Here is a 24,145-nt window from a genome sequence, read left to right as displayed (position 1 = left end):
AATTTCGGTAAATAAAGGCCTATTTATGCCCAAAATAAGCAAAGCATTTGCTGCATCACTAAATACACAAAATGGATTTTCAGAGGTCTCAATTTGCAAATAATGTGAAGGAAAAATATCTATGCAAATCCTGTCATGTTATTTCGCACAAATCCATTGAGCAAGGATTGCTTTGTTAACTCGCCTTAACTGTCCCCAAGAGATACCACTGAATGTCTTCGGAGGGGGGCTATGTTACTTCATTAACCTTTTCGATGCCAGCAAGGGAACACTTTGTTTTACAGTAAAGCTACAGAGCTCAACGACATCCGCAAGAAAGCGCTGGGTTCATTATCTCCCTGTTAGGCTTCGTGCACACGACTGTATCTCACATCCATGCAATATCCCCATTTTTTTGCGGAGAGCACAATGACCCATTCATTTCTATGGAGCCGAGCACACATCAGTGTATTTTGCGGATCCGTTTTTCAGTTATAGAACATGTCCTATTCACTGAGGATGAGAATAGCCATTTCTACTTATGGGCTTTTGAAAAATACAAACTGCACACAGAAGGTATCCATATTTTGCAGACTGAAATATGGACACGACTGTGTGCATGAAGCCTTAAACTAGGGTTAGTACTTTAGATAATTAAAAATTAAATAATAATAAATAAACCATAAATCAATATTAAAAAAAAAAGTGTTCTTCATTTTATACAATATATATATATTCTATTATGGGGTAATTACAAGCATATTTTACCTCAATTACAAGCCCCATAAATATAATATTATATATCTGTTTATATAGATATATAGCTGGAAATAATGACAAATTGACTCACAGTTTACCCTATGCTGTATTTATACCTGCCGTAACCCTCCTTCTGTACATAGGCTACACGTGTATAACCCTGCGAATGGAAGGTAATAGATCATTTTCCAGGTGGGCTTGGAGTGATCCCTTTCAAGGGCTCAGCTGAACTGTAGACATCTTAAGAGGCGCTGTTTACTTTAAAAGCAGGAGCCTATAGCCTATTGTCTGCCCTTAGAATGTATGCATTCTTCTTAAGCAACAGTGTGACAAAATATTGATATCTGTCTCCATAGCTTTGCTCCTTTTCTTTGAAGAGAAGTAAATCTTTTGAAAGGACTAAGTTGAAGACAACAAATCATGTAAACTGTGGCTTACAAAGGACTAATAGGAGAGGGCTCACCAACATGGGAAAGGCTAAGGCCTCTTTCACACGACCGTATGGCTTTTTCAGTGTTTTGCGGTCCATTTTTCAAGGATCCGTTGTTCCGTTTTTTTGTTTCCGTTGTGTTTCCGTTTCTGTTCCGTATGGCAGATACAGTATACAGTAATTACATAGAAAAAATTGGGCTGGGAATAACATTTTCAATAGATGGATTACGCAAAAACGGAATTGATACTGAAGACATACGGATGCATTTCCGTATGTGTTCCCTTTTTTTTTCGCAGACCCATTGACTTGAATGGAGCCACGGAACGTGATTTGCGGGCAATAATAGGACATGTTCTATCTTTCAACTGAACAGAAAAACAGAAATACGTAAACGGAATGCATACGGAGTACATTCCTTTTTTTTTTTGCGGAGCCATTGAAATAAATGGTTCGGTATACAGAACGCAAAAAACGGCCCGTAAACGGGGGGAAAAAACGGTCAGTGAAAGAGGCCTAAATCATGCTTTCAGTGACTGATTAAACAGCAGGCATATCCATTCACCCCTGCTCACTGTGCATATCCAATACACAGTACATATATAGAGTACACAGTATAAAAGGCCACATCTATGAGGAAGTCATTTCTCAGGTAAAACCTGCTGGCATCATATTTGTTTCTGTCCTTAACTGGCATCATAGACAGTAATAAATTTAAAGGCTGAGGTGGGACGGGCTTATATAACCTCATGTCCATCATATTGGCCTGTGCTGTGTGCCACCATCGTGTATAGGCCTTATCCATATAACCTCATGTTCATCATATTGACCTGTGCTGTGTACCACCATCATGTACAGGGATCATCCATATAACCTCATGGCCATCATATTGGCCTGTGCTGTGTACCACCATCATGTACTGGCCTCATCCATATAACCCCATATCCATCATATTAACCTGTGCTGTGTACCACCATCATGTACAGGTCTCATCCATATAACCTCATGTCCATCATATTGACCTGTGCTGTGTACCACCATCATGTACAGGCCTCATCCATATAACCTCATGTCCATCATATTGACCTGTGCTGTGTACCACCGTCATGTACAGGCCTCATCCATATAACCTCATGTCCATCATATTGGCCTGTACTGTGTACCACCGTCATGTACAGGCATCATCCATATAACCTCATGTCCATCATATTGATCTGTGCACCACCATTATGTACAGGCCTCATCCATATAACCTCATGTCCATCATATTGACCTGTGCTGTGTACCACCATCATGTACAGACCTCATCCATATAACCTCATGTCCATCATATTGACCTGTGCTGTGTACCACCATCATGTACAGACCTCATCCATATAACCTAATCTCCATCATATTGACCTGTGCTCTGTACCCCCATCATGTACAGGCCTCATCCATATAACCTAATCTCCATCATATTGACCTGTGCTCTGTACCACCATCATGTTCAGACCTCATCCATATAACCTCATGTCCATCATATTGACCTGTGCTGTGTACCACCATCATGTACAGGCCTCATCCATATAACCTAATCTCCATCATATTGACCTGTGCTGTGTACCACCATCATGTACAGGACTCATCCATATAACCTAATTTCCATCATATTGACCTGTGCTCTGTACCACCATCATGTACAGGACTCATCCATATAACCTAATTTCCATCATATTGACCTGTGCTCTGTACCCCCATCATGTATAGGCCTCAAAGTCCTTGAGCCTCCCAGCTGCTGGGATGTGGGAGGCAGTTATACAGAAGCTAGTTCATGTAAAGTCTGGTTCCTGCACACCAGTGCCACAACCACAAGCCTGTAACTGTTTCTTTTTCTCTAGTTTGTGACTCACACATTGATATTGAGGTCCATGTCATCTCTGAGGAGCACACAGTAGTAAGGTCTCTGTACTAGCCTCCCTGTGACTTTTCTATCTTCTTGAACACCTGTATTTGCATGGTCACAGTTTAGGGTTGCTGTTGTCTCTACCTGAGCTTGGGGTTTAGTAACCACACTTAGTGCTACAATAACAACGTGTGACCTATTTCCCTGCTGAGCTGAGCCCCATCATGTACAATGCAGCCTCCTCCACAATCTCACCATTGGTGCTGCCTAGCTCACAAACCAGGCATTCGGGCTGGATACTTAAGGATTCCAATTAACCTGCTGTAATGTGAACTGTGGGATGCAGCATCAGTTTCAGCACTGCAATTACAGCTGTAGGCTGGCACCTTGTGGCCCTCCTAAAGGCTGCCTGGGCATGCTGGGGCTTGCAGTTCCACACGATCTAATTCTAATATTCAGTAGTATTCTACTATCATCTTCTGCAGCTTTCACGGGAATGGTGGAAGCTCCTCGGGTTTTCCCTGTGCACAGGGCAGCAGGACCCCTGTCCTCTGGGCAGCCTGGCCACATCCGGACCCTATTAAACTCCTTGGCGCTGGGTAAACAATGAAACTGTCGCGTGCAGCAGTCTGAAAATAATTGGATTAAGTCAAACATATCAGCTAAATAGATCCAGTCCCAGCGCAGACAAGCAGAGCAAATGTCACCCTGGAAAACCCCCTGATCACACAGCCCGGGCCCTGACACTGCCAGCTCTGCCCTCTCCCAGGTCACACACAATTACCAGCTGTGCCACCTCCTCTATGCTTCTTCATTACAAGTGTCACTGAGTGCTTCATAGACAGTCGGTGAGAGATTAGATAGATAGATTTGTTAAGATAGACAGTATTGTTCAGATAGATAATATGTAGGTATATTGGATAGATATGTTCAGATAGATCATATGTAGATATATTGGATAAATAGATAGATATGTTCAGATAGATCATATGTAGATATATTGGATAGATAGATATGTTTAGATAGATCATATGTAGATATATTGGATAGATAGAATTGTTCAGATAGATCATATGTAGATATATTGGATAGATAGATATGTTCAGATAGATCATATGTAGATATATTGGATAGATAGAATTGTTCAGATAATATGTAGATATATTGGATAGATAGATATGTTCAGATAGATAATATGTAGATATATTGAATGGATAGATTAGATAGATAGACACATTGATTGATTTACAGATAGATAAATAGATAGGCAGATACTATTGATAAATAGATGGATAGAATTGTTCAGATACATGTAGATATATATTGTAAAGATAGATAGACAGAATTGTTCAGATAGATAATATGTAGATATATTGGATAGATAGATATGTTCAGAAAGATCATATGTAGATATATTGGATAGATATAATTGTTCAGATAATATGTAGATATATTGGATAGATATGTTCAGATAGATAATATGTAGCTATATTGGATTGATATAATTGTTCAGATAGATAATATGTAGATATATTGAATGGATAGATTAGATAGATAGATACATTGATTGATTTACAGATAGATAGATAAATAGATAGACAGATACTATTGATAAATAGATGGATAGAATTGTTCAGATACATGTAGATATATATTGTAAAGATAGATAGACAGAATTGTTCAGATAGATAATATGTAGATATATTGGATATAGATAGATAGATAGATAGATAGATAGATAGTATTTCAGTAGTTTGGGGAAAGTGCATAGTGCAGTTATGACCTAAAAAAAAATCTGGCCAGAGTGAAGCTCTGATGACACAGTCAGGGCCTGTAGACCAATGTGCTATTACTAGGACTGAAAATCAGAACATGTATTGAAGAACACATATTCCGGACAACCTTGTCCTAGATGAAAGCTTTAGTCCACCTTAGAATTATTCTAAAATTGTGAACAAAAATGTCATTTTGAATTGATGACAGGTATGAATGACCATAATATACAAGATGATATTGTCCTATTAGAAGAACCGTCCTACCTGTGCTTGAGCGTGTCTTTGGTCTAGCTTTACACTGGAAGCTGGTTGGAGATCCCCCGATAATGTTTGGTGGGAAAAGTCCAGGACTGTAGTCTTGGACATAGGACTGGTAGTTGGATAAGGAGTGGTGAGCAGAAGACGTTGCTCCTCCTAAGGTTCTGGTGTGAGAGGACTCCAGTTTCATGGACTCGGAGGACACATGGTATTTGATGCAATCCTTGTCCTCTTGACGATTAGCTGTGGATCCAGTGTTAGATATGGAGGGGTCTGGGGAGACATCTTTTGGTGGTGTTGGGGGGAAAGGGAAGAGGTGGGGGCTTGAATGTCCAGTAACCAGGGAAGAGGATGACGAAGAAGTTGGAGGGTAGACAGTAAGGGGTCCGGGAGGACTGTGGGTCTTGGAGAAGGGAGGCAGGTTCCATGGTGATGCGGCATGAGGTCCTCCTATAGCCTTGCTGCTATGATCCAACCAGGGGTGTAGAAGAGGAGGGCGACATACCTGGCCTAAAAAACGCAATGAACACGGTAAGATTAAATGTTATCAAATATGTCTGAAGACATTCCTACAAACCTGCACTGACCACAGCCATTTACAATACTATTAAATGTGACATCTTCTCCGTTCTGATTTGTCTTTTGCAGCAAATATTTTATTACTATATAGCAAAATGTCACCCATATTCTGCCATTTTAAATTTATAAGAAACCGGAATAGAGTCGTGTGCCTTTACTGAATATTGTTTTCGGGCCCTAATAAAATATCATATACTCCATATGCAGCGCTCAATAAATATAGAATGTCACCTGCCTATTTATTTATCTATTATTCATTTATTATCTATATATCTACAGGTATCTATTATCTATCTCATACCGGTCTATATCTATCTATATATTAGCTATCTATCGACATATTTGTCTATCTATTTCAGATCTGTCTATATCTATCTATTATCTATCCACATATTTATCTGTATATCGACATATTTATCTATCTATTATATATCTTTCTATCTATCTTCAACCTACCCATTCATCTGTATTAAATGATATAAGGTATTGTAGCAAAAATTTGCAAGCCTTCTATATCTAAAATAATGAATGCGTGGTATACTAATTCATTCACATTTTCAGAGCACTGAAAAAAGGAGGAACTGGTTTTCTATGGGATTATATCACATCATTGTATATTTTAATATGTCACAATATAATATACCATAATGCCAAGGCAACCTATTACACATCTGAGATGTGCAGATGCGATTTATAAGAAAACACTGCACGATGATAATTAAATTACACTACCATGGTTTTCTAGTCATAAGCTGAATTATTCAAACCAGGTATGAAAGACACAGAAGAGGAAGAGGAGGGGGCGATATAGACACAGGATGCAGGAAGCCAAGAAGAAATAAGTGTGAAAATACTAGATCTCATGTAGTCTTCTATAACCAAAAAATGGGGTAAAAGCACACAAGCAACAGGTCAATCATAAAGATGAGAAAGATAGAAATATTAGATATATAGATATGATATATATATATATATATATATATATATATATATATGAGAGATATGAGATAGAGAGATGTAGATAGATAGATTTAGATAGACAGATGCAGATAGATTTATATAGATAGATGTAGATAGATTTATATAGATAGATGTAGATAGATTTATATAGATAGATGTAGATAGATTTATATAGATAGATGTAGATAGATTTATATAGATAGATGTAGATAGATTTATATAGACAGATGATAGATATATAGATATACACATATATTAAATAGATATTGCAGAGGGCATGTAAAAACCACTGTGGGAGGCAGGGTGGCACTCACCGTGATGTGGAGCTGGGTACCTGGGCACTGCTCGCACCGAGTTGCTATAGTAGGAAGGGACATGGGTTCCTTGACTCTCGATATTAAAAAGTACATCCACATCTTCTGTAAGAGGGTACTGTGAGTGATCAATGTAGGAGTGACTTAGCCCAGGGTGATGGGACTCGGGGTGTTGTCCATTAAGTACAGCCGGGTGGTGGTGGTGGTGACTGACCCAGCGAGGCTGGTCTGTAGCAGAGACCTCCATGTCCCCCAGCACTTAGGACTTGTTGCTGAAGTTCTTCTGTGCTTCCCAACTTGGCAGAAAAGTAAGTCCAATCAGCTGAAGTAAGAGATAAATCCAGGGAGCGAGTGACCTGCAGGGAGAGCAGCAGTTTAGGAGGAGTGTGTGAGCTCAGGTGAGGAGAGGCTCCTTCAGGTGAGTGTCCCACAGAAGTTGTGCCCCAGCCCAGCAGAAGTCCCACACTACAAAGCGGGAGGGCTGAGATCCCAGGGCTCAGACTGCCTGATCGGATCTCGTGTTTTCTCTCTATTTTTTACAGTGCAGGCATTCTTTCTGCAAGGAGCAGGATGGCGCCAGGCGGCTCAATGATCGCAGACAGCTGTGGCGAGACGCAACTTAAGGAGGTTCCACTGTCATCAGTAGAGAGGGAGGGACTGTCACCCAGGAGGGGCTCACCCGGAGCCGAGCCTCCCATCCTTATCATCACACGCCCCTGTCATGTGCCTGCCGCCCGGTGTGCACCTATAGTACCAGGTGTCATCACTGCAGGTGGTGTGGGCCCATAGTACTGCTATACTATGTGCAGTTCATGCTACTAGCACTACTATGTGCATTACATGTTACCAGCACTACTATGTGCATTACATGTTACCAGCACTGCTATGTGCATTACATGTTACCAGCACTGCTATGTGCATTACATGTTACCAGCACTACTATGTGCATTACATGTTACCAGCACTGCTATACTATGTGCACTACATGCTACCAGTACTACTATGTGCATTACATGTTACCAGCACTGCTATGTGCATTACATGTTACCAGCAGTGCTATGTGCATTACATGTTACCAGCACTGCTATGTGCATTACATGTTACCAGCACTGCTATGTGCATTACATGTTACCAGCACTACTATGTGCATTACATGTTTCCAGCACTGCTATGTTAATTACATGCTACCAGCACTGCTATGTGCACTACATGCTACCAGCACTGCTATGTGCATTACATGTTACCAGCACTGCTATGTGCATTACATGTTACCAGCACTGCAATGTGCATTACATGTTACCAGCACTGCTATGTGCATTACATGTTACCAGCACTGCTATGTGCATTACATGTTACCAGCAGTGCTATGTGCATTACATGTTACCAGCACTGCAATGTGCATTACATGTTACCAGCACTGCTATGTGCATTACATGTTACCAGCACTGCTATGTGCATTACATGTTACCAGCACTGCTATGTGCATTACATGTTACCAGCACTACTATGTTCATTACATGTTACCAGCACTGCTATGTGCATTACATGTTACCAGCACTACTATGTGCATTAAATGCTACCAGCACTGCTATGTGCATTACATGTTACCAGCACTTCTATGTGCATTACATGTTACCAGCACTGCTATGTGCATTACATGCTACCAGCACTGCTATGTGCTCTACATGCTACCAGCACTACTATGTGCATTACATGCTACCAGCACTACTATGTGCATTACATGCTACCAGCACTGCTATGTGCATTACATGTTACCAGCACTGCTATGTGCATTACATGTTACCAGCACTATGTGTATTACATGTTACCAGCACTACTATGTGCAGTTCATGCTACCAGAACTACTATGTGCTTTACATGTTACCAGCACTGCAATGTGCATTACATGCTACCAGCACTACTATGTGTATTACATGCTACCAGAACTACTATGTGCATTACATGTTACCAGCACTACTATGTGCATTACATGTTACCAGCAGTGCTATGTGCATTACATGTTACCAGCACTGCAATGTGCATTACATGCTACCAGCACTACTATGTGTATTACATGCTACCAGAACTACTATGTGCATTACATGTTACCAGCACTACTATGTGCATTACATGTTACCAGCACTGCTATGTTCATTACATGTTACCAGCACTGCTATGTTCATTACATGTTACCAGCACTGCTATGTGCATTAAATGCTACCAGCACTGCTATGTGCACTACATGCTACCAGCACTACTATGTGCATTACATGCTACCAGCACTACTATGTGCATTACATGCTACCAGAACTACTATGTGCATTACATGCTACCAGAACTACTATGTGCAGTACATGCTACCAGCACTGCTATGTGCATTACATGTTACCAGCACTACAATGTGCATTACATGTTACCAGCACTGCTATGTGCATTACATGCTACCAGAACTACTATGTGCATTACATGTTACCAGCACTGCTATGTGCATTACATGTTACCAGCACTGCTATGTGCATTACATGTTTCCAGCACTGCTATGTGCATTACATGTTACCAGCACTGCTATGTGCATTACATGCTACCAGCTATGTGCATTACATGTTACCAGCACCGCTATGTGCATTACATGTTACTAGCACTGCTATGTACATTACATGTTACCAGCACTGCTATGTGCATTACATGTTACCAGCACCGCTATATGCATTACATGTTACCAGAACCGCTATGTGCATTACATGTTACCAGCACAGTTATGTGCATTACATGTTACCAGCACCGCTATGTGCATTACATGTTACTAGCACTGCTATGTGCATTACATGTTACTAGCACTGCTATGTGCATTACATATTACTAGCATTGTAGCTATGATATTAACTGTGCGCCATGGACTGCCTGCCAGCTACACCGAGCACTGCATCCATATTACTATTATAGTATTAGTAGTAGTAGTATTATATAAGCAGTTTGTGTGTGCATTAATAACAAGATGTCTGCATTGTATACATTATTGCCTGCACATAGTTACAAACCACATTATTATTATTATTATTATTAATAATGTATAACAATTATTTGTGTGTACATTACATTAGATATCTGGATTGTATATTAAAGTCTGCACATAACTAAATACATAAATATTCCAGCAAAAAGGGATGCTTGAAAATAACTAAATAAATAGCATTGTTAATTACTATTGTCACATACATATTTTATGGACATTCATGTTCCTACATACCAGCACATAACCACACACATTGCATGACAATATATGCAATGAATGGGAGAAGAGCATACAGTATTATATTTATAATTATTATTATTATTATTATTATTATTAATTATAATAAGTGGTAGTATTATTGTTGTTGTTGTTATTATTATCCTGGGCATTCTGCTGTCTATATATCATGATATAACTATCATGTATTGATATATGACAGTAGTACACCCATCTACTCTGATGACTATTATTACATCATTATAGTGCTCCTGCAGGACTACAGACCTGCACTAGTACAGGTGTGAAGGCTGCTTGGATACTGCACTAGTATAGGTGTGAAGGCTGCTTGGATACTGCACTAGTACAGGTGTGAAGGCTGCTTGGATACTGCACTAGTACAGGTGTGAAGGCTGCTTGGATACTGCACTAGTATAGGTGTGAAGACTGCTTGGATACTGCACTAGTACAGGTGAGAAGGCTGCTTGGATATTGCACTAGTACAGGTGTGAAGGCTTCTTGGATACTGCACTAGTACAGGTGTGAAGGCTGCTTGGATACTGCACTAGTACAGGTGAGAAAGCTGCTTGGATATTGCACTAGTACAGGTGAGAAGGCTGCTTGGATACTGCACTAGTACAGGTGAGAAGGCTGCTTGGATATTGCACTAGTACAGGTGTGAAGGCTGCTTGGATACTGCACTAGTACAGGTGTGAAGGATGCTTGGATACTTCACTAGTACAGGTGTGAAGGCTGCTTGGATACTGCACTAGTACAGGTGTGAAGGCTGCTTAGATACTGCACTAGTACAGGTGTGAAGGCTGCTTGGATACTGCACTAGTACAGGAGTGAAGGCTGCTTGGATACTGCACTAGTACAGGTGTGAAGGCTGCTTGGATACTGCACTAGTACAGGTGTGAAGGCTGCTTGGATAGTGCACTAGTACAGGTGTGAAGGCTGCTTGGATACTGCACTAGTATAGGTGTGAAGGCTGTTGGATACTGCACTAGTACAGGTGTGAAGGCTGCTTGGATACTGCACTAGTACAGGTGTGAAGGCTGCTTGGATACTGCACTAGTATAGGTGTGAAGACTGCTTGGATACTGCACTAGTACAGGTGAGAAGGCTGCTTGGATACTGCACTAGTACAGGTGAGAAGGCTGCTTGGATATTGCACTAGTACAGGTGAGAAGGCTGCTTGGATACTGCACTAGTACAGGTGAGAAGGCTGCTTGGATATTGCACTAGTACAGGTGTGAAGGCTGCTTGGATACTGCACTAGTACAGGTGTGAAGGATGCTTGGATACTGCACTAGTACAGGTGTGAAGGCTGCTTGGATACTGCACTAGTACAGGTGTGAAGGCTGCTTAGATACTGCACTAGTACAGGTGTGAAGGCTGCTTGGATACTGCACTAGTACAGGAGTGAAGGCTGCTTGGATACTGCACTAGTATAGGTGTGAAGGCTGTTGGATACTGCACTAGTACAGGTGTGAAGGCTGCTTGGATACTGCACTAGTACAGGAGTGAAGGCTGCTTGGATAGTGCACTAGTATAGGTGTGAAGGCTGCTTGGATACTGCACTAGTACAGGTGTGAAGGCTGCTTGGATACTGCACTAGTACAGGTGTGAAGGCTGCTTGGATACTGCACTAGTACAGGTGTGAAGGCTGCTTGGATACTGCACTAGAACAGGTGTGAAGGCTGCTTGGATAGTGCACTAGTATAGGTGTAAAGGCTGCTTGGATAGTGCACTAGTACAGGTGTGAAGGCTGCTTGGATACTGCACTAGTACAGGGGTGGAGGTTGCTTGGATAGTGCACTAGTACAGGTGTGAAGGCTGCTTGGATACTGCACTAGTACAGGTGTGAAGGCTGCTTGGATACTGCACTAGTACAGGTGTGAAGGCTGCTTGGATACTGCACTAGTACAGGTGAGAAGGCTGCTTGGATACTGTACTAGTACAGGTGTGAAGGCTGCTTGGATAGTGCACTAGTACAGGTGTGAAGACTGCTTGGATACTGCACTAGTACAGGTGTGAAGGCTGCTTGGATACTGCACTAGTACAGGTGTGAAGGCTGCTTGGATAGTGCACTAGTATAGATGTGAAGGCTGCTTGGATACTGCACTAGTACAGGTGTGAAGGCTGCTTGGATACTGCACTAGTACAGGTGTGAAGGCTGCTTGGATACTGCACTAGTACAGGTGTGAAGACTGCTTGGATACTGCACTAGTACAGGTGTGAAGGCTGCTTGGATACTGCACTAGTACAGGTGTGAAGGCTGCTTGGATACTGCACTAGTACAGGTGTGAAGGCTGCTTGGATAGTGCACTAGTACAGGTGTGAAGGCTGCTTGGATACTGCACTAGTACAGGTGTGAAGGCTGCTTGGATAGTGCACTAGTACAGGTGTGAAGGCTGCTTGGATACTGCACTAGTACAGGTGTGAAGGCTGCTTGGATACTGCACCAGGGCATTGTCATGATACTGCTGACTACATGACACCAGTGAGGGCACACTGCAGCCTGTACATGAAGCTTTCCTGTTTCATCCTGATCACCGTCTATATGTTTTCAGCGCGATGTGTTCTCTATAGATCAGTTACTGGGTGCAGTAGATAGCTATGTATGAGCTGCAGGTGTCCAGGGCGGAGGTAGGTAGTGGGGGCCCATTATTCAGGCAATTAGGTGGGAGTATGTAGTATTCAGTCCAGTAATGGCCAGTCCCAATTCGGTGACTCTCAGGGGGAGCCTGTGTAATGTGCTGCAGGGGAGAGATCAGCTGTCACTAGCTCCAGGTCCTGGGACCTCCTGTGCTTGGTGCGCCCCCTAGCGGCGTCCCAGGAATTAGCTATTAGCGGCTTTATATATATACATATATGTATATACGTGATTATGTATGTGGGTATATGTCTGCACATGTATTTATGTGCTAGGTAAGGAAGGAGAAAGAGAAGTCCTATATATATATATATATATATATATATATATATATACCTCCAGCCCCATCAATGGATTTTTCTGTATATCACTTCCTATCGCATTCATTGAGGCAGGGGGCACCCATCTGTACACAGAGCCGTGCACTAGGACCTGTCGCCCCCTGGCCGCTGCTCATCTATAGGCACACAGTGTACACAGCATCACCCAAGGGCGAGAAACGCAGGCATCAACCTAAGGATGATATCCATGGGGCAGGAGGCAAAGAATGGTGGCAGACTCCAGCTGGAATCCGTATCCTTCTGATCTGTCCATAGCAGGGCAGACTGACAGTGTGGAGCTGGGGAGGCCGCCCTTTGATGCTATGCATTGCCTGCACTGTCCAGCCTGACCGACGCCAGGAACCGTGACGTCACAGGAAGCTCCAGCACTGCAGGAGCCTGCCAATCATACGGGGATTTACACACAGTCAGTGGAGCTTGTGCAGAACTACAGGTCTCAGCAGGCTAACCAGAAGCTGTATTCCTGCTCGGAAGAGATCAGTGCAGGGAAACAGGCAGCCATAAGATGCCATATCCCCTTCAAAATCATAGCTGTAAATCACTGCTTGTGGCTCTGCCATGTGGAGTCTACGATCAGTCGTGCCCCAGACCCCATAGTACATCCCAGGTGATATAGAGGCAGGTAAGTGGCTGCAGTGCTAATTGACCTGCTGTGAGTCACAGCAGCTTTGTCATGTACTCTGCTAATACTCTTGTAGCAATAATCTCTTTAAAATCCAAAAGTCTGTTCAGTTGTCAGTCTCCACTCTGCCCTAGGCCATCACTGCGACTGTTTACGTAAGAACACCCAACCCTGCGACAAACACTCTGCTGCTGCTCTCACCAGCTAGTGATCACTACACGTACGATAAACCATCCCTGCCTATACTAGTAATAGTATATCATCTATCCCGCATAGAACACACTGCTGCAGAGTTACATAGACAGATACAAATATGTATAAAATATAGATGATAGATAGATAGTAGATAGATGATAGAGTAGATTGATAGATAGATAGATAGATAGATAGATAGATAGATAGATGATAGAGTAGATAGATAGTAGATAGATTATAGAGTAGATTGATAGATAGATAGTAGATAGATGGATATATAGATAGATAGTAGATAGATGATAGAGTAGATAGATAGTAGATAGATGATAGATAGATAGATATAATATAGATGATAGAAGGTAGATAGATAATAGATCGATAGATAAAATAGATTGATAGATAATAGATAAAAAATATAGATACATACAAATATAGATAGATAGCTGATTGATAGATGATAGATAGATAGATAGATAGATAGATAGATAGATACATGTAAATAAAAATATAGATACATACAAATATAGATAAATAGATATACACACAGGTGAAGCAGATAGATAGATAGGTGATAGATAAAAATACATATAAAAATATAGATAGATGCAAAGATTGATAGATTTGATAACAGTCCCAGTAAGTGGACTGAAACGTTGCACTGGTGAATAAAGGACTACACATGTTTTCACCATTTGGAAGTGCCCGGGTCTTTTTCCTTTTATCTATGCTTTGAGTACAGTTGGTTACCTCTAAACTGCTGGCACTCCTTTATTTGTTTACTGATTGTGCTGCCCTGGACTTTGTTGTTGGATGGATAGATAGATAGATAGATAGATAGATAGATAGATAGATAGATAGATAGATAGATAGATAGATATTACATAGATATAGATAGTTAGATATGACATGTAGATAAATATTAGATATATAGATAGATATCAGATAGATATATACATACATAATTATAGATAGATAGGTATTACATAGATATAGATAGATATCAGATATAGATAGATATCAGATATAGATATATATTAGATATATAGATAGATATTAGATAAACAGATAGATATAGATAATAGATATATAGATACATATTAGAGATAGATAGATATTACATAGATATAGATAGATATCAGATATAGATATATATTAGATATATAAATAGATATTAGATAGATAGATAGATATAGACAATAGATATATAGATACATATTAGAGATAGATATATAAATGTTACATAGATATAGATAGATATCAGATATAGATATATATTAGATATATAGATAGATATTTAATTGATAGATAGATATAGATAATAGATATATAGATACATATTAGAGATAGATAGATATCAGATATAGATATATATTAGATATATAGATAGATATTAGATAGATAGATAGATAGATAGATAGATAATAGATATATAGATACATATTAGAGATAGATAGGTAGATAAAACATAATAGACGCCTATGGGGAATTATGGGTTTTAAAATACTTCCAGTGTAAAAAATGTCTCCTGATGTGGAATAAGAGCGACATTGTCAGGGGCACTACTGCCCCCAGCCCCCCATTGACAGGACTCATAGGCGCCTCTGTTGGCCCAGTCTCCACACACTGTGTTCCTTCTCATGCTGGGAACTGTGCAGACAGTGGCCCCGGGGCCTGCGGGAGGGACCGGAGGGCTTCCACGTCCACCACCCATGGAGCCAGGCGGCCTCTTGCCACCACTATTTAGCCCACACGTCGCTTTCAATCTCGGGACATTTCCCAAAACCTCATTCCAAGGCTTGAGGTGAGGCGGGTCCTGACCTGTGCTGTAAGGGACCCTCCTGTATGAGGCTTGGGGGGTTCCACAATACATTACTGAAAAGACCATGGAGGTGACTAAGATGTCTTCTTCACTGTATCAATCAGCATGGCCTTATTATATTTTAATATGGTGAATTTTGTGCTAAGGCCAATAGATATCCATTCAGATTTGACAAATAGTAGACAGGTGCCGGCAACTAAAGGGTGTGTGTGGGGAGGAAGAGGTGACGTCATCCCGGTGACGCCATGCAGCCCCGCCGCTAGCCCCTAATCCTTACACGCCATGGTAATAATGAGGAGCAGTAGAGGGGTTACCGTGCGGGTCAGCAGGAAGGCAGCGGGGATGTTAATGGAAACAATGGAGCCCCCCAGATCCTCCGTGAATTGTTTTACTTCCATTCCCTTTTGATGTGAGGAGTGAGGGTCCGCCGCACCTGGTCCGCATTTCTGGAGGAGCAGCCTGCTGATCGCAGGATTAGGTTACGTTTGATTTAACAGGGTCCTTGAGTACTACAGGTAAAGCTGTGTCAACAGCCCCGGGCCCCGGACCAGGGGGTTATACAGAGGACAGGCCCAGGGCAGGAGACTGGGTGAGGGGCGGCGGGTACACATGCCAGGGGCAAGCGGACTGGTGGCATGATATCCACAGCCTCTACCTCATGTACTGCCAAATACACAGTCCAGTAATCAGGGGTATAGTGACTATCCTCCTAACAGATAAATTCATAGACCGATAGAAGATAATAGATAGATAGATACATACATACATACATACATACATACATAGAGTGATTAGATAATATATTTGTTGATAGATATTAGATAGATAACGGATAGAAACATAGATATATAGATAGATAGATGACAAATAGATAGATGATAGATAACAGATAGATAGATAATGATTGATAGATAGATTAGGCGATTAGATAGATTTGGTGATAGATATTAGATAGATAAATAACATATAGATAACAGATAGAAACATAGATATATAGATAATAGATAGATAACAAATAGATAGATATTAGATAGATAGATAACAGATAGATAGATAATGATTGATTGATTGATTGATTGATAGATAGATTAGGCGATTAGATAGTAGATTTGGTGATAGATATTAGATAGATAAATAACATATAGATAACAGATAGAAACATAGATATATCGATAACAGATAGATAATAGATAGATAACAGATAGATGATGATAGACAGATAGATAGGATATAGATAGATGATAGACAGATAGATTAGGTGGATAGATAGATAGACAGATAGCAGATAGATTAGGTGGATATATGTGGCTCAGGAGCGGTGTCCTGGTCTGCAGCAGATATATGTGGCTCAGGAGCAGTGTCCTGGTCTGCAGCAGATATATGTGGCTCAGGAGCGGTGTCCTGGTCTGCAGCAGATATATGTGGCTCAGGAGCGGTGTCCTGGTCTGCAGCAGATATATGTGGCTCAGGAGCGGTGTCCTGGTCTGCAGCAGATATATGTGGCTCAGGAGCGGTGTCCCGGTCTGCAGCAGATATATGTGGCTCAGGAGCCGTGTCCTGGTCTGCAGCAGATATATGTGGCTCAGGAGCGGTGTCCTGGTCTGCAGCAGATATATGTGGCTCAGGAGCGTTGTCCTGGTCTGCAGCAGATATATGTGGCTCAGGAGCGTTGTCCTGGTCTGCAGCAGATATATGTGGCTCAGGAGCGGTGCCCGGTCTGCAGCAGATATATGTGGCTCAGGAGCGGTGTCCCCGGTCTGCAGCAGATATATGTGGCTCAGGAGCGGTGTCCTGGTCTGCAGCAGATATATGTGGCTCAGGAGCGGTGTCCCGGTCTGCAGCAGATACATGTGGCTCAGGAGCGGTGTCCTGGTCTGCAGCAGATATATGTGGCTCAGGAGCGGTGCCCCGGTCTGCAGCAGATATATGTGGCTCAGGAGCGGTGTCCCGGTCTGCAGCAGATATATGTGGCTCAGGAGCGGTGTCCCGGTCTGCAGCAGATATATGTGGCTCAGGAGCGGTGCCCCGGTCTGCAGCAGATATATGTGGCTCAGGAGCGGTGTCCCGGTCTGCAGCAGATATATGTGGCTCAGGAGCGGTGCCCCGGTCTGCAGCAGATATATGTGGCTCAGGAGCGGTGTCCCGGTCTGCAGCAGATATATGTGGCTCAAGAGCGGTGTCCCGGTCTGCAGCAGATATATGTGGCTCAGGAGCGGTGTCCCGGTCTGCAGCAGATATATGTGGCTCAGGAGCGGTGCCCCGGTCTGCAGCAGATATATGTGGCTCAGGAGCGGTGTCCCGGTCTGCAGCAGATATATGTGGCTCAGGAGCGGTGCCCCGGTCTGCAGCAGATATATGTGGCTCAGGAGCGGTGTCCCGGTCTGCAGCAGATATATGTGGCTCAGGAGCGGTGTCCCGGTCTGCAGCAGATATATGTGGCTCAGGAGCGGTGTCCCGGTCTGCAGCAGATATATGTGGCTCAGGAGCGGTGTCCCGGTCTGCAGCAGATATATGTGGCTCAGGAGCGGTGCCCCGGTCTGCAGCAGATATATGTGGCTCAGGAGCGGTGTCCCGGTCTGCAGCAGATATATGTGGCTCAGGAGCGGTGCCCCGGTCTGCAGCAGATATATGTGGCTCAGGAGCGGTGTCCTGGTCTGCAGCAGATATATGTGGCTCAGGAGCGGTGTCCTGGTCTGCAGCAGATATATGTGGCTCAGGAGCGGTGTCCCGGTCTGCAGCAGATATATGTGGCTCAGGAGCGGTGCCCCGGTCTGCAGCAGATATATGTGGCTCAGGAGCGGTGTCCTGGTCTGCAGCAGATATATGTGGCTCAGGAGCGGTGTCCCGGTCTGCAGCAGATATATGTGGCTCAGGAGCGGTGTCCCGGTCTGCAGCAGATATATGTGGCTCAGGAGCGGTGCCCCGGTCTGCAGCAGATATATGTGGCTCAGGAGCGGTGTCCTGGTCTGCAGCAGATATATGTGGCTCAGGAGCGGTGTCCTGGTCTGCAGCAGATATATGTGGCTCAGGAGCGGTGTCCCGGTCTGCAGCAGATATATGTGGCTCAGGAGCGGTGTCCTGGTCTGCAGCAGATATATGTGGCTCAGGAGCGGTGCCCCGGTCTGCAGCAGATATATGTGGCTCAGGAGCGGTGTCCTGGTCTGCAGCAGATATATGTGGCTCAGGAGCGGTGTCCCGGTCTGCAGCAGATACATGTGGCTCAGGAGCGGTGTCCTGGTCTGCAGCAGATATATGTGGCTCAGGAGCGGTGTCCCGGTCTGCAGCAGATATATGTGGCTCAGGAGCGGTGTCCTGGTCTGCAGCAGATATATGTGGCTCAGGAGCGGTGCCCCGGTCTGCAGCAGATATATGTGGCTCAGGAGCGGTGTCCTGGTCTGCAGCAGATATATGTGGCTCAGGAGCGGTGCCCCGGTCTGCAGCAGATATATGTGGCTCAGGAGCGGTGTCCTGGTCTGCAGCAGATATATGTGGCTCAGGAGCGGTGTCCTGGTCTGCAGCAGAGGGACGCTCCGGCTCCTCCAGTTTACTGGAGCTGCAGCCATTTATCACAGGAATGGAAAATGGATTACAGGTATTTTGTCTGCCCCTGGCTCAGACTAGATGTGTTTTAGTTAAATGTCTCCAGAGGCCATTGAGAACAGTTCAACTGACACATTTCTCCACTTGAGTGTAAACATTTAACATCCAAGCCCTTAACTATCGCATACCTCTCTGCAGAGCGGGGCAGGGAGAGCAGCCTGCAGGTGACAGCCGGGGGATAGCCTCCATCTACCATCTCTGGATGTCTGTCAGCTATCGAGTCTATACATCTATGTGTTTATTACATTTATATGTCTAGAGATTTATTTCTTTTATTTATGTATTTTGTCCATATATATATATTTATTTATGTCTAATATATAGATTATCGTTTATTTAGCGATATATCTCTATTTATTATCTATTATCAATCATCAATCTATACATCTATCAACTACTGTGTCTATTTCTATATCTGGGATGGATGTATCTATTTACCGCCTATCCTATTAACTCTTTGTATCCTTATCCGTACATGTATCCATCTCAGTGTCTGTATTTCCATCCTCTATGTAATTCATCAGTATATTTGATAAATATGTATTATTTGATGTACTTATATTCTAGAGGAATCCAACAAAAAGTACAAACACGAAAATGACTAGTAGTGCGAGGTAATGTGAATATATATAGATAGATAGATAGATATCGGCCATCCCCCACTTCTGACGATGACGATGATGATGATGATGATGAGCTGGATCTTTCTGAGAATGTTCTCTGCCGTCAGGGGCTGATGCTCCGTAGATGAGACGATAATAAAATGCAGTATTTCGGTGAAGGGGCTGAGCCCGGAATTACTGTATATGTGGTTATCACCGCAGATCTCTGAATATGATATCCCGAATAGTGGTCGGAAAATTATTATTACACAGGCAGCAAAAAGTAGCAAAAGCAGCAACATCTGCACAGAGACGTATAACCACACTGCCATCGTCTGCACCCTATACACAATACAACCCCGGGGTACAGACACATATATAGCATCATGGGCATCAACTTATAGAGACAGAGGGAGCCACAGGAATGAGACAGCGATATATATAATACTGTATATACACACACGACAGGCTAGTGTATATATACGTAATTGATCTATATATGTGTGATCTACTGTATATATGTAAATGATCTATATATATAAGTGATTTATATATATATATGTATATATGTGTGTGTGTGATCTACTGTATATATGTAAATGATCTATTTATGTAAGCGATCTATATATATATATATATATATATATATATATGTAAAGTGATCGATATATATATATGCTGTATATAAGTGGTCTATATATGTAAGTGATCTATATATATGTGGGTGTGGGTGGGTGTGATCTACTGTATATATGTAAGTGATCTGTGTATATATATATGTAAATGATCTATATATATGTAAGTGATTTTTTTTATATATATATATATATATGTGTGTGTGTGTGTGTGATCTACTGTATATATGTAAACGATCTATTTATGTAAGCGATCTATATATGTGTGTGTGTGTGATCTACTGTATATATGTAAGTGATCTGTATATATATGTAAGTGATCTATATATATAAGTGATCTATATATATATATATGTGATCTATATATACATGTAAGTGCTATATATATATATATATATATGTGTGTGTGTGTGTGTGATCTACTGTATATAAGTGATCTATATATGTAAGTGATCTATATATACATGTAAGTGATCTATTTATACATGTAAGTGATATATATATATATATATATATGTGTGTGTGTGTGTGTAAGTGATCTATATATACATGTAAGTGATATATGTAAGTGATATATATATGTGTGTGTGTGTGTGTGTGTAAGTGATCTAGCCACATTTACATGTACAGACACAGATATGCATTTCCCTTGACCACAGTGCTGGGAGCAGTATATAGTCTGTGTATATACCTGTCAGTTGTAAAATCTATGCGATGCAAATGGCAGCACATTGAACTGTGTCCGGATCCTGAAGAGCTGACACTCCAGGGGAGAGGCCAGGCGCCGGCTGTGCTCTAAGCTAACCCCCTGTCTAATATATGGGCACAGGACTATATAACTGGATAAAGACCCCCCTATTGTACCCCCCCCCCCCCCCCCCCCTCCTCAGCTTCCTCTATAACCTGGGGCAATGGTGCGGGGCCCCTTTAAGGCAGAGCTCGTGGAGGGCAGATCTCCGGTCACTGACCTGCAGGCTGCAGCCGATCTCCCCTCTGATCTCCTCAATATCTCAGGCGCAATGACACACAGGGGGCACACCACCGGTGGGGGGTCTTCCTACCTCCTCCTCCACCACCCACCGCCCGGCTGCCGGGGAGAAGCTCACCTCTTCCTGGGTGATGGAGGACACCCAAATCACAGAGCTAGCAATCAGCCCCAATACATATGTGAGGTGTGCCTATGGAGAACTCTACCTGTACGATTATTATTATTATCTGCAGAATTCTATTCTCCAATTATTGTCATGTTTACAATGTTTTACCACAGTCTGGAGATAATACAGATATCAACCATAGAATTGAAAGGAAATATTAAAAAAGCAATAGACAGGTGGATGGATAATATGAAAACAAATAGATATTACATTCATTAGATAGATAGATACACATACTCAGAATCATTTATATATGAAAATCAAGCATTCAGACTGATATAGCAATGTGCAGACATAAAAATACAAAATAGGCTTGAAATATGGATAATATATAGATACACATATCGAAAGTAGTAATTTAAATTAAAAATATGGATATGAAAGGTAGAGGGATAGAAACTAAATAGAGAGTTGATACATGAAAGATATCATAAACAAATGAAGATAGATAGATTATAGGTATATAGATACATACATAGATACACTACGTTCTATTTATCTATCTATCTATCTATCTATCTATCTATTTATCCAATATCTATCATCTATATTTATATTTATAAATCTAGCATTTACCGTCTGGAAGTTATAAAATGAAAGATTATTAATCCCTTTGACTGCGATAGATAATGACTAGATCATTGACATGGTAGATAACTGATATATGTGTGAGAAGGTAGATAGATAGATAATACATAATGAGATAGATAATAGATAGATAGATAGATAGATAGATAGATAGATTGATAGATAGATAATAGATATGAGATAGATAATAGATAAATAGATAATAGATAGATAATGAGATAGATAATAGATAGATAGATAGATAAATAGATAATAGATAGATAATGAGACAGATACATAGATAATAGATAGATAGATATGTATATATCCTACGGTGATGGCACAGCCGCTCTGGCTATGCAGTCACTACTCTTCAGATATTAAGCTATTTCCTATGTATCTACCTATAGTGTATCCAATATATTCACTAGAATTCTTTTCCTCCAGATACACTGTTACATTGGGGTAGTAGTCACCATGCACAGCGGTAGTGAGTGAGTAAGAAGCGGAGAGGATAGATGATAGGGGTAGTAGTAGCAGGAGTAGTACCTTGAGTTTCCTGACTGCGGGTGCTGCCGGTAGACTTCCAGCTGGCTGCAGAGGTGTCTCAGCCTGGAGGACAGGGCTGCTTCTGAGGAGCTCGTCAGCACACACACAACACCCCCACCTTCAGGGCACTGTGCTCCACACTGCCGCCATTCACAACCCCACCAGCCTTGCCTCAGGTTCGGGGTCTGCCTGTTATTGGTCCTTCACACACAGATGAGTGACATCCACGTTACACACATGTGACAGCAGAAGGATAAAGAGCTGGACTCAGTAGTAAAGACCTTCATCCAGAGGACACACCAGTGATGGACCTCCCTGCCCCCAGCCCATAGACCAGGCACATCTCCCACTGTAACCACTCCATGCCCCTCACTTACTGTACACTAAACACACCCTTTACGCATAATCGGCGACAAATGTGGGAAAATGCTCTGCGACATTTCATCTATTCGAGGGTCTGGAAAGCATGCGAAGAAGAGCCCAACGAATGTCGCCATTTACTAGGACAACTTAATGAAGGCCGATACAGAAGTGAGACATTTGTCGCGACCCTTTAGATTGTGTGTTATAAGGAGGGGGAAATATTGTCTCAGTCTTCTGATACCTGGGGCAACGAGGGCATAGTATTGTCTCAGTCCTCTGATACCTGGCGCAGTGAGGGCATAGCATTGTCTCAGTCCTCTGATACCTGGCGCAGCGAGGGCATAGCATTGTCTCAGTCCTCTGATACCTGGCACTGAGGGCATACCATGGCGCAGTGAGGGCATACTATGGTGCAGTGAGGGCATACCATGGCGCAGTGAGGGAATACCATGGCGCAGTGAGGGCATAACATTGTCTCAGTCCTCTGATACCTGGCGCAGTGAGGGCATACCTTGGCGCAGTGAGGGCATAACATTGTCTCAGTCCTCTGATACCTGGAGCAGTGAGGGCATATCATGGCGCAGTGAGGGCATAACATTGTCTCAGTCCTGTGATACATGGCGCAGTGAGGGCATACCATGGCGCAGTGAGGGCATAACATTGTCTCAGTCCTCTGATACCTGGCGCAGTGAGGGCATATCATGGCCCAGTGAGGGCATAGCATTGTCTCAGTCCTCTGATACCTGGCGCAGTCAGGGCAGACCATGGCGCAGTGAGGGCATAACATTGTCTCAGTCCTCTGACACCTGGCGCAGTCAGGGCATACCATGGCACAGTGAGAGCATAACATTGTCTCAGTCCTCTCATACCT

The 24,145-nt window shown here is 42.4% G+C and overlaps 1 protein-coding gene across 4 annotated transcripts in view; it reads right to left on the bottom strand.

Moving 5' to 3' along the window:
• GATA3 (GATA binding protein 3) overlaps positions 1-23,029 on the bottom strand; it is a 42,826-nt gene extending 19,797 nt beyond the window's left edge. Inside the window, exons 1-3 of one of the 4 annotated variants that reach the window (XM_044276741.1) lie at positions 22,912-23,029; positions 6,940-7,295; positions 5,093-5,596 (exon numbers count right to left, since the gene is read on the bottom strand). In XM_044276741.1, coding sequence (XP_044132676.1) covers positions 5,093-5,596; positions 6,940-7,186 — 751 coding nt within the window. In that variant the 5' untranslated portion in view covers positions 7,187-7,295; positions 22,912-23,029. Of the gene's footprint in view, positions 1-5,092; positions 5,597-6,939; positions 7,557-21,609; positions 21,625-22,911 lie in introns of those variants that run through there. The other 3 variants (XM_044276742.1, XM_044276744.1, XM_044276743.1) reach the window with 3 other exon arrangements.
• Positions 23,030-24,145: the final 1,116 nt, after the last annotated feature.

This window comes from Bufo gargarizans, chromosome 2 (genome assembly GCF_014858855.1).
Source record: "Bufo gargarizans isolate SCDJY-AF-19 chromosome 2, ASM1485885v1, whole genome shotgun sequence".
NCBI classification, from domain to species: Eukaryota; Metazoa; Chordata; class Amphibia; order Anura; family Bufonidae; genus Bufo; species Bufo gargarizans.
The sequence above is the reverse complement of the archived record's forward strand: the minus strand, read 5'-3'. Positions and strand labels throughout refer to the sequence as shown.